The sequence below is a fragment of the Diceros bicornis genome, chromosome 23 (assembly GCF_020826845.1).
Source record: "Diceros bicornis minor isolate mBicDic1 chromosome 23, mDicBic1.mat.cur, whole genome shotgun sequence".
Classification (NCBI taxonomy): Eukaryota; Metazoa; Chordata; class Mammalia; order Perissodactyla; family Rhinocerotidae; genus Diceros; species Diceros bicornis.
The window spans coordinates 47809140-47821999 of NC_080762.1; the positions used below are offsets into that span (position 1 = coordinate 47809140).

Below are 12860 nucleotides of genomic sequence, written 5' to 3' on the forward strand. Positions count from 1 at the left end.
TTTCTATTCAGCCCCATTTTGTCAAAAAATAATTCCTGCTGCAATCCACAAAATTGATTCCATAACCACTATAAGAGTTGTGACCCCCAATTTGAAAAACTGTACTATACCTTTTGGAAACCCGAAAGGCAGACAACCAAGAGATGTAACTGTCCTCGAAGAAGAGTCTGTGCAGCAGTCCGCTAGCGTGTTAAACAGCTGGTTCCCCGGGGCTGGAGGGGGAGTTGATCTGCAGTGTTTGCCTATTTTTGTGGTATAAATATTCCCACCGCAGCCAAAATGAGGTAGCAACGTGTTTAACAACCAGCTAACAAGCTTCCTGAGAATTTAACCAGGGACTCTCGTGAGCTGATACGTGGCAGCTCCAGCATACCACCGATTCTAGGATGACCGGCTGCCCATATGAAAAAACAATAATCAGACCTCTACAGCACACCATATATGAATATTAATTTCAGGTGAATTAAATACCTGAAACGTGAAAAAGTTAGATGTGAATATGAAATGTGAAAAGCAAAAGTTAGAAAAGTAACAACAACTACAAAACAGTAGTATATCTTTTTGACTTCTGGGTAGGAAAGGATTCCTAAGTGAAATGAAAAACACAAGCCACAACGGGAAAGCTTGATACATCTAATTACATTTAAAATAAACATTTCTGAACATTAAAATACATCATTTGAAAAGTAAAAATCAAGCCACAGCCCAGGATAAAATATTTGCAACGCATATATATTCAGAATTTTAAAAGAATTCCTACATATCAATAAGGAAAAGATAACCCAATAGAAAAATGGACAAAGACATGTGCAGTTAATTTACGGCAGAGACAATCTAAGTGGCAAATCTAAGGAAGGGAGGGAGGGAGGAAGAAAAAGAAAAGACGCTGTCTCACTTCTGTGAGATGTACTGGCTAGGGCTCAGTCTGGAAAGCAACATTCACCCTCAGTCATTCAATACAGGAAATCTAATACAGAAGCTTTGGAAACCAAAAAGGTAAGGCAACCAAGAGACATAACTGCAGGAACCCCTAGGCTGGAAAGGAAAGAGAAGAAATGATATTTTCAGAATCCAGGGCCTGAGGCTGGCCAGCGGACACTGAATGGAGAAGAGGCCATCTGGCAGAGTTGGAGCCATGGCAGGGTCTGGACAACGGGGACCATGGAGGAGATAAAGCACTGCTGGAGACCCCAGCAGAAGCAGCGTGGATGGGGAGACAGGTCCTGGCTTCTCCCCTTCAATGTCCTCCTGGTGCTTCCCATTAGCTGAATGTAAACGGACGCCAGTGGGCAGGGTCCCTGGGAACTGCCCTTTCAGAGATGGGCTCCCTCCAGGACAGAAGAGGGAAAGAAAAGGCAGGGAAAGGATCTGAGAGCAAACAGGTAAACGCCCAAGACATCAGGGGAATGCAAATTACAGCTACAATGAGACCACTTCATATCCGTTAGCTCTGAAATATTTCTAAAGTCAAATAATAAAAAGCATTTTAAGGCTATGGATTGATGAGAACTCTAATACACTGATAGTGCGCAGGTAAATTGACTCATCCAATTTTAAAAATGGGTTTTTTTTTTTCCTTCCTCTAGTAAAATTGAAGTTGCACACATCTATGACCTGGAAATTCTACTCCTAGGTGTAAATTCCAGAGAAAATTCTCACATATATGCACAAGGAGACATGTACAAGAATATTAACCATTTGGGGATGGTTAAAAAATTGGAAACAATTTCAATGCCCATCAATAGGAGAATTGATTTTGTAAAATATGTTACATATTCATACAATAATAGAACACTATACCACAGCTAAAGTGAATGAACTTGCGCTACATGTATCAACATGGATTTATCCCCCAGACAAGCTGGTAAAACAAAGCAAGGAGCAGAAGACTATACACAATATCATTCACATAAAGTTTAAAAACATAAACGACAATTTTGTATTTTCCACGGGGATATTGTTTCGGACTATGCACGTACATAGTGAAGTATAAAGACGTGCATGGAATGATAAACACCAAATTCAGGGTAATGGTACCCCTAGGAGGTATAGAGAAAAATGAGCTCATGGAAGGGTCCCTGGGAGGCTTCAACGATATTTAGATGCTTTGTTTCTCAAGGTAGGTGGGCAGTATTTGCCTCTTCATTACATTTTCTCTCTACTTTTTTGTATGTCTGAAATATTTGATTTTTATTAAAAAGAGAAAGAAGTGTTGGCATCAAATTGCTTTATTATTCAACTAAAAATATTAATCCTAATGTTTGTCAAAACTCTGAAATGTGTTTATAAGAACCCATAACACACAGCTGGTGTCAGAGATAGCAATGGTTCATAAATTGCCCGTTCACTAACTGCTCCATATGTGTCTGAGCTTACAAAGAACTCGTGAGCTTTCCTTGGAAAAGCTCAGCTTGTTTGTTTCATCAAAGACGGGGCATTTTTGCAATGGTGTTAGCGGCTAACATTTATCAAGCACCTACTCTGCACCAGGCACCAATCGTTCCCATTGTCCATATGAGGACAACAAGCACCAAGAGGAAGTCAATTTCCCAAATCCACCAGCGCGTCAGGGACGGAGCAGGGTCCAGAGCCTTCTCTACACTCTCTCCTGCCCTTCCAGGGCAGTCATTATTTTTCTGTCTCACTCCTGAGTAATTTTTTAACAAGGATAGATAAAATAAGAGTGCTTCTGACAGTTTCTAGACCTGACCACAATGTGGAGCTTTCTAATTTCATAGACTGTAAAACAAGATTCAGAGGGCTCCCTCAGGAGAGGAAGTGAGGCCTCCTTCTCAGAACACCTGGCCCTGGCCCTGCTCCAGCTCCTACCAGTTGCAGTGACCCTGGGCAAGTTCATCAGACCCAGTGAATTCTAGGCCCAGCTCTACTCCTTTCTGCCTCATTACTTCGCTTCTTGAAGCCTCATCACAAATAGAGATAACACCCACCTCACTTAGTTTGTCTGAGGGAGTTAAACGAGAGCATGTAGAAAGCTCTTGCACAGTGCTGGCCCATAGTCTCTCTGCGACTGTGACCAGTGGGCAGAGCCAATGGCGCCCAGCTCTTCCCAATTCCACGTTCGGTCACCTCACACTGAAACTGGCTGTAGTGGATGGATTTATATCTCAGAAATTGGCAAAGTCTACAAACCTGGGCTTTTGTTTTTGTGAGAGCTGGTTGTTAAAATTTTACCAACAATCCTGCCGGCTTGTTGGAAGTTGGTTTGTCAATTGAAAAGCATTATAGAAGTATTAGCCTTTATTACTTAAGATTTCATGACCAAGAGAACAAAAAGGAGAAACTTCAAGGGTGAAAACACCTCCCCCAAGAATGCTGTTCTACACCTCACAGAACACCTCACGCAGTACACAAATCGAAGGCCTTCCTCTGCTGCCCTTGCTGGTATGGCAGGGCCCCAGGGAGTCTCCTATCCAGAGAGTCAGCCCGACGCAGGGGAGGGGTGTAAGTTCCGGGGCTTCGTTACTGAGTGAGCAGATGGTATCTTCACATGTTACTTCTGACTCTGTGTTGTGTTCTTCCTGAAACCCCGGTGAGCGCAGGGAACCTGGTTGTTGGTTTCCTTTGCCACTTCCTAACTGGGTGAGGGAGAATGCCCCTTCTTCTAATGGTTTTCTCTGCAGAATTCCTACCGCATCGAAAGTTTAGAATAATAAATTCAAGATTTTAAAATGTGATAAGTTATATATTAAAAACACCACGCTTAATATATGAAAGGTTAGGATGAAAATCTAGGTGCTGTGTAATGATTTCTGTGATTTTTTTTCTAAACAGCACCAGAATGTGGCTATTCTGAGAATTGCCTTGTGATAATTCTTGTATAAAAAAAATATTAACTTGCTCAGAAAGTGGGGAATACTTAGCATAACAAACAGCCGAATGTATTTTACTAAAACTTTCGGCAGGCTCTTCCTCAGACATGTTTAAAGAGCAATTGCACAGCAGAAACAACTGCCTTTCTCAGCATGTTCTAAATGAGAGGAAATAGAAGCGTAATGAAGTCCACGCAGGCTGCCTCAGCAAACACTCCAGTAACAACACTCCCCTGGCTGTTCTAACCACCATGGGCTGAGATGGCTAATTAGAAAATCCTAAGTCAGAACATAAGCTCTTAGAATTTTGAGAAAGCAAGTTGCCAGCTCATTTTCAGATTTACCTCCAAGGGTCCAGTTGCTACAAAGCAATGGACAAAATGTACTACATGTAAATGGTTTGTTCCTCCTAACACAGCCAAGCTTCCGCAAAGCGTGTATGGTTTTTATTTGCCTTCATGGCTACAGAGTTAAGACTTTCATTATTTAATGTTTCCCACTGAACTAAAATTGAAAGTGTCTCATCACGGCCCAGCTTGTCATGAGCTGCCTGCCTCTCAGGCCTGTCCCCTCCAGAATGTCCTCCCCACGCTGACACTAGAGTTGTCTTCCTAGGATTCCAGTCAATCACATATCCACTTCACAGGTGGCTCCTGTGCTATTATTTGTTTTACATTTTGATTTTGGTCAAATCTAAATTGATTTACAGCTCTACGCTTATTCTTGCCCTAAGCACTCACAGCTGTGAAAGCACACATATGATTTGCTTTTACACAATAAAAGAAAATAGACACAAGACATATCTGATAAAGGACTCGTATACAGAATATGTAAAGAATATACAACTCAATAACAAGAAGAAAAACAATCCAACTTAAAAATGGGCAAAAGATTTAAACAGACACCCTACAGAAGACAATACGTCAATGGCCCATAAGCACACGATAATACGTTCCACTTCATTAGACATCAGACAAATGCAAATTCAGACCACAGTAAGATACCACTACAAATTACAATTTAAAAGATGAATAATTCAAGGTTGGTGAGGATGTGGAATAACTGAAGGTCTCATACAATGCTGATAGGAATGTAAAATGGTACAAGTTTGGGGGCAAAAACCCGGCATTTTCTTTAAAGTTTGAAACAGTATATTCAAAAGCATGATTATCTAACTAGTATATGTCTCTGTATTAGACATAGAAATACACACAGAATGAAATAGGGTTTAAAAAAGTTAAATATACAGTTACCATATAACCCAGCAATTTCACTTCTAGTTATTATACAAGAGAATTAAAAAAATATGTCCACAAAAAGACCTGGGCATGAGTGTTCTGGGGATGCGGACAACAGCAAGCTTCTCTCTGAGTGACCCCCCATTCTAAGAGCCGAGCGCTTGGCGGCCGGGTGGGGGCAGCAGCCTAGGGTCCTGTCAGCTTGCTTCTCCTGGGATGGAACCATGCCTCATTATCCTATTGTGCTGCACCCAAGGTAGAGGCTCCATTCCACGAGCGGGGACTGGGCGGCAGAAGAGAACATTAACCAGGAAAGAAAACATGTTTTTGCATTTTAGGTAGATCACTCTGGCATTCTGTCTTGAGGTCTGCCCAACTGGCAACGCTGGGTGAAGATAATTCATAACAAAACCAAAGCAGGATACCAAGAGACTGGGACTGGTTGAGGTTTCACTTTTCCTTTTTAATTCATGAGCCACAATTCTAAATATTGTAGACCAAGCAGAGTCTGAGTCATCTGCCCAAAGGCGGAGGTCAGTAGCCATCAATAGATGTAGCCCCAAACTAGTTCAGGACAAGTGTATGTGGCAGAGAAGGTGGACCACAGAGGAAGCTGTAGCCAAGCCTTTGCCAGCATAATGAAGGTGAGTATGCTGGAGTGTCAAAACTCGCATTCCGCTCATGTTCTATCACATTAAGGTAAAAAGTGAGGGCACATAGCAAGATCTAGACAAAGCACAGTTATGTTACCTTGGACAAGTTTCTCTCTGTTCTCTTTACAGACCGTGGTAGGCAGAATGGCCCCCCAAAGATGTCAACCCCCTAATGCTTACAGACTTTGAATATGTTATATTAAATGGCAAAAGAGACTTTGCAGCTATAAGGGTACAGACTTTAAGATCAGGAGATTATCCCCAATTATCTGGGTGGGCTAAATCTAACCATCTGAGCCCTTAAAAGCAGTGAACTTTCTCCAGCTGGGGCAAGAAGGATGTAGCAGAGGGGAAATTCAGAGAGATCTAAAGCATGAGAGGGACTGGATCTGCCAGTGCTGGAGGGGTCACATAGATAGCATGAGAAGGAATGTGGGAAGCTTTTACAAGCAAAGACTGGCTTGCCCTAAGCACTCACAGCTAGCAAGGAAATGGGGACCTCAATCCTACCATCACAAGGAACTGAATTCTGCCAAAACCTGAAGGAGCTGGGAAGCACAGTCTTCCTCAGAGCCTCCAGAAAAGAGCCCAGCCCAGCTGACAACCTGATTTCAGCCTTGCAGGCCTTCAGCAGACAACCCACTGAGCCCCGTTGTGCCCAGACTTCTAAGCCACGGAACTGTGAGATAATAAATGGGTGTTGTTTTAAGCGACTAAGTTTGTGGTAATTTGTTCTGGCAGCAACAGAAAACTAATACATAAACACACTTTTAAAAAAGAAGCAAGCAAGCAGAATTCTCAAGCAATTGATTTTGAGTATAAATCTCATTGCAAATAAGTGATTTAGTTGAGTTCTTTGCTCAAGAATAACAGTTATGATCTATACTCCCAACTCTGCCCCTCAGTATATGGCTGTATTCAATGGGAGACTGAGGATCTATTTAGAGGATTTTCTCTCCAAGCTCTTCTAGAATACACCCGAATGGAGAATGGATTTCAGTGAGATCAAAACTGCAATAGGAAGACCATTTATTAGGTTAACGTACTAATCCAGTTGACGGACGACAGGGCAGGGCTGGCTGGTATGGAGAAGTCAGGCTGGAGAGGGAGACATTGACACTGAATGGTTCTAGAAGGGCTGGCTAGGTGGAAGGTAGTGCGGGTGAATCAGAGAATTCAAGAGGAGGAATAGACATGGGGAGAGACGATCATGGTGAAAGTCTAGTTTGGGACATGTTGTTTGAGGGGCTTGTGGAACACCCAGGGGGTATCCAGGAAGTAACTGGATATGGAAAACTGAAGCCCAGCTGATTTCCAACTGAAGACTCTAATTTGGGAATTATTAACATATAGGTTCAGAAGATGCGTATGGGTTTTCTTTTGCTTTAATAAAACGCAATAAGAAGAGAAATGTGGAAAAGATACATATAGAGAGAAACTGTTTTGCTGGAGGTAATTAGAAAAGGATTAGATGGGGCCAGCCCAGTGGTATAGCAGTTAAGTTTGTGCATTCTGCTTCGGCGGCCTGGGGTTTGCTGGTTCGGATCCTGGGCGCAGACCTACTGACCACTCATCAACCCAGGCTGAGGCGGTGTCAGAAGAACTACAACTCTACAACTATGATACACAACTATGTAGTGGGGCTTTGGGGAGAAAAAAGAAAAAGAGGAAGATTGGCAACAGATGTTAGCACAGGACCAATCTTCCTCAAAAAAAAAGAAAAGAAAAAGAAAAGGATTGGAGGAGAGAGAAAAAAGGAGGATAGAAAGATGAGAAAGCTGTTGGCTAAGATAGAACAAACTGATATATTACTAATAAACTACAAAAAAAGGTATGCCCAGAAAGTTCATGATCTATCTTATAGGAGTAAAAGGAGGAAGTAGGGAGGCAGAAGCTGGAGAATGTTCCTGTTAGCCACCAGGGAACACTGCCACCCCATGACTAGATTGTGCCAGGATGACTGATGATGTGGCTAGAAGTGACCACTGAAGAGGATGCACAGGGAGAGATGACAGTGTTCAACCAGCCACTTGCACATGGGGAGCTCCATAAGCTGGGTGTTTGTAATTTGAGGAATGTTAATATTGTGTTCCTCTTGAGTACATCATTCATTCACTGAAGATTTAGCTATTTACAAAATCATTTACAGGGAGATTGGAGACTCCTCCCACTTCTGTGAACACATTGCTGCTATCTTGAATAATAGTGAAAAACTTTAGCTTATGCAGTAGCCATCTATAGCAATCAACAGTTTCCTCACAATGACTTTTCTTGATACCCTTTGCTGAAGCCCCATCTGTGAAAGTATGTGAAGGTTGCACACAGCAGCAGGGAGAGAGAGCAGAGAGAGAGAGTCAATTGCCCACACACCAGAGCTCAGGAGGGCTCCCTGCTGACCTGCCCGCTGTGGGGAAAGCAGCCAGCCAGGGACGGCCCCGTTTAGGACAGAGTGTTCCTCATTTTCCCAGCTAAGCTAGATGGGATCAAAAAGAATTAACATCTAACCGATTCCAAAGCACCAAATGATTATTTTAGGCCATGGGACTAGATGCTACACCACTTCATTATCTTTCCCAATGCCTCTGGTTTTAGCTATAATCCAAATAGCTGCCAACGTTCTCTGAAACTCTAACACATCTAATCCACAGCTGCTTGTGCAGTGTCTCCAGAATCTTTTATTGTTGCCTTTTTAAATTCCCCTCAGACACTGGCCCAATACTGTTGCCTTCAAACACATTTCTACACAAGGATTAAAAAGTACTTAAGTATACTTTTATTCTTCTCTGTATCAATGCCAGATACACACAAAATGTCTGGATCACTTAATAAGTTACAACATTCCATGTTTTAATAGTAATAACAAGGACATAAATGATCATTTCCTGAGGTAACAGTGCAATGTAAAATTTTACCTGTATTGCTAATAAGACATTTTATAGCACAGAAACGTGATCAAAATGATCATTTACTTTACCATGTCATAAAACACAAGAGCTCACTGTAGAAGAGTGATACAGTTTAAATGAAGGAACTCCGTGATTCATAACAAAGAATCCTGTATGTACTTGTTGCCATGATTGACTTTCCAGGTCAAATATCAGTAGTAAAATAAGTTATGGTATAAAATAAAGTCAAGAAGTTATCTATACTGAAGGAACATTTGATTTCATTTAAGAAACTGAAGCCTGGATTCTAGTTAACCTTTTAGTACATACAAAAATGTTCTCTTAAAAAACCCTAAGTAATCACAAATTTAGATAAAACAGTTGAATAAAGGACAATGACAGCTCTTCATTATGCTGTAAAACTATGGATCTCATCTTTGGAAAAGTTCAGATCATGCAGCAATCTGAAAAACAAATATAAAACATGTTTCTTGGGGAAAATGTTTAAAATTAAAGAAGATCAAAGTTGATCATCGTAACCACAGTATTTTTTCATTTTCCCCATTTAGTATGTATTTTCTAAAAAAAACCAACCACAATTATCACTTCTAAAAAATTAACAATAATTCCTTAATATCATCAAATATCTAGTCAGTGCTCAAATTTTCAATTGTCTCATAAATGCCATAATTTTTGAAAGTTTGTTTGAGCCCACGTTAAATGAAAGGCTCCTCATTGTGGTCGGCTCATGCGTCTTTTGATCTATAAGATCCCCTCCCTCTCTCTCTGTGCTGCATTTTATTCGTTGACAAAATGAGATTTTTACGAGTCTAGTCTCCCTAGTCCTCATTTTCCTGCATCCCTGTTCCTATGTCCCCTTATTTCCCACAATTTAATAATTGGATCTAGAGGCTGGATCAGATATAGGTTCAATTCTTTGTGGCAAGACTCCTTCATAGGTAGTGTTCCTCCACAGGGGGGCACATGATACCTGGTTATCTCTCTTTCTGGATGCTAACAACCATTGATGATCTACATACAGATTCCTTAGTTCATTAGGGACTGAAGGTGGTGATATTCTACTTCTATTATTCTTTCTTCATTTATCAGTGGAGGAATTCTATAAAGAAAAACTCTGCTCACGTATTAAGAGATTACCCAGTAGCATATCTCAGACAGAAAAGTCAGAATAAATTCTTGATTTTTGTCCCCTTTCTTCACCAGTCTTCAAAGTAAGGAGTTGACCCCACTAGCATTCTATCTTCATTCTCCCCCACTGAACAGGAAAAGCAGAAATATTGCTTAAGTGTAATTCAACTTGGAAAACAGTAAATGGAGCCTGAAATCTTAGCAGTAGCTCTCTTTCAAATGCTGCTGAAAATAATAAACATTTACTTAGTCCTTACTATATGTAGTCCCTGTGCTAAGCACCTCACCTGCATAAGGATTAGTATTTATTCCCTTTTATGGGGGCGAGGGGGAGTGCACTAAGGCTTAGAGAGGTTAAGTAACTGGCCCTAGGACACCTAGCTAATGACTGTAAAATGATTCTAAGTGGTAGAGCTGGGACTCAAATCCAAACTGGCAGCTTCAAGAGCATACACACATATTCAGACAAAGGGACCGTACGGCACAGGAGCTAGGAAGGCCAACGTGGTGCAGCAGTCAAGCCGCTCACTCTCTGAACCCATCCCGCCTCTCCAGCTGTACCTCCGTCTCTCCCTGGCAAGTGGCTTCACTCTAGCCACACGAGCCCAGTCTTCTGAACACCTGCACCCTTACTGTGTCTGCCCTTCTCTCCCTGCCTGTGCTACCCGCTCCACCTCCTCTGACTGGCACGTCTTAGTCATCATGAAAGCACCCAGGTGTCTTTGACCATGTAGCTCCCCTCTCTCCAATACACACCCCCCCCAGGTAAAAGTAACTTGTCTCTCCCTGAATTTCCATAACACTTTGTTTTTTATCTCTGGTAAGAGTATTTATTATATTCTGAGTCATATTAGAGTTATGAGTATGTGCATTTGTTTCCACCACTAGACAGTGTGGGCCTTGAAAGCAAAGACTGTTTTATTCATATGTAATAAACAAAGTAGGTATTTAATGGATGAAAGGACCTTTATTGGCCAATTAATTATAAGCTGTTTATCTACATTAAAAAAAACAGGAGGCCGGCCCAGTGGTGCAGCAGTTAAGTGTGTATACTTCGCTTCGGCGGCCAGGGGTTCGCGGGTTCAGAGCCTGGGCACGCACAGACGCACTGCTTGTCAAGCCATGCTGTGGCGGCGTCCCATATAAAGTAGAGGAAGATGGGCATTGATGTTAGCCCAGGGGCAGTCTTCCTCAGCAAAAAGAGGAGGATTGGCATCGGATGTTAGCTCAGGGCTGGTCTTCCTCACCAAAAAAATAAATAAATAAAAAATAAAAATTAAAAAAAACAAACAAACAGGTTTCTGAGTCTTTCTCTGTTATTACATCATACAAAATGACAAATTTGCACTAAATATGAAGAGTATGTTTGGAATGGTTATACTTAGGTAGCAGTCATGAGATTCACTTTGGAGGGCTCTAGGAGTGGCGATCCCAAAGAAATCTTGAGTTGTTTTTTAGGACAGCAAAAACTATGATATAAGAGACTCATGTAGCTGCCAAGTAAGAGATATTCCACATCCCTTAAGATGGTGAATACAAGGAAATCAGAGAGATAACAGTCCTAAACTGAAAAGTCACAAGGCCAGATACTACAAACTGCAAGGACTGATTTGCATCAAGCTTCACCTCACAGGGCAACTCTATGCAGCATGCTCAAGGGTGAGCAACAGTAGGGATCCACATATGATGACTAACATTACTTCTGAGCAATTCTGGGCAAGCCAGCTAGTATAGCATAGAGAGATCAGCTCTGAGGTAAAGCTGAGAAAATAAAGCTGTCGAGATTACAGTCAACTAAAAAATGCAAAAATACTATGGCCACCTTCCATTCAATTCCACATACACCGAGGCGCCAGTATACAAGGAGGTGGGCTACGCCTCATAGGGACAGAATGAGGAGGCTGCAAGGCCACTATCAATGGGAGAAAACAACCCACTTCTGTTAGGAGGCTGCACAGGGGAGTCCTCCTCAGCGGGTGGGTATTGGACCAGGTGGCCTTAAAGACAGTCTCTTTCAATGCTCAAGAGTTTATGGTTCCAATCATTTAAAAGTATTTTTATACTGCAATCTATAAAGTAAGCCTTAAGATACTTCTAAAATAGCAGAATCAATAAAGCAGAAGACATTGTAGCTCTTAGCTTGTTTTTCTGAAAAATTATTTATCTTTAAACCATATTGTTAGTCTTCACTAATTTTAATAGTTTTGTTTGAGCTTTAAAAGAGTAAAAATTTAAATAGTAATTTAAAATTTTTTTATAAGTTGAGAGAGGATAAACAGAAAAACATTTTTCTGAAAGTTTTAAAATCCAGAAAAACACAAATTTAAAAATATATTTTAAATACAACATGGAGAGAAGCACTTTTTAATGTCTTTATTTACTGAGGTCAATCTTTTTCATAACTAAAATTTAAAATAAAATAGCAAGAGAGAAAATTATCTAGACTATGTTACGTTCAGTCATAAACCAAACAAGGAAAAACAGGGTATTTAAGGCAGTCATATTTTAAAATCATCTAGAAACCCAATAGTGGCTATATTTAACAAAATTTTAAAGGATCATTTTAGTACTAAATCAGATCTAAGGTGAACTTCAAATAAGATGGCCACCACCATTGATTTTTTCATTAACCAGAGTTCAGCTCTTAGTCTTGGCTTATTTATGTTCTTGTCTCTCCTTTTTGTCTTACCGTCTGGCTCCCAATCACTGTATTATTTACTAACTCTCACTCAGTGGCAGAGAATGAAGAAGGATCAAAAGCGACACTGAGATGACCATTGCTCATTAATCACTATATATTATGAAGCTTTGGTAGAAGTTGAATCTACTGTCCCAAATAAGATCTGGCACCGATCTTGTGCATACATCCATTCTGTCAGTCATTAGCAGAGATCATCGAGAGCTGGCTGTACTGTACTTTTGTGTTCATATCTAACTCTATGCATAACCTTGGCCTCCAACCCTTCACCTGCATGAAGATTCTTAGGCTGTAACAGCCTATTATGTGCAGGTTCGTATGAACTGGAAGAACTGAGAGCTTAATCAACTGCTTTTTATAGAGGTCTTCATTTTGTGGTGTTGGGTATTCTTTTTCTTACCACATTG

At 40.9% G+C, this 12860-nt stretch overlaps 1 protein-coding gene across 3 annotated transcripts in view; it reads right to left on the bottom strand.

The window, feature by feature from the left end:
• Positions 1-8471: 8471 nt before the first annotated feature.
• Positions 8472-12860, bottom strand: part of LOC131420560 (cytochrome b5 reductase 4) — an 81344-nt gene continuing 76955 nt past the window's right edge. For all 3 annotated transcript variants that reach the window (XM_058566690.1, XM_058566691.1, XM_058566689.1), the window contains one exon: positions 8472-9070. In XM_058566690.1, the coding sequence (XP_058422673.1) occupies positions 9016-9070 (55 nt within the window). In that variant the 3' untranslated portion in view covers positions 8472-9015. The remainder of the gene's footprint in view (positions 9071-12860) is intronic.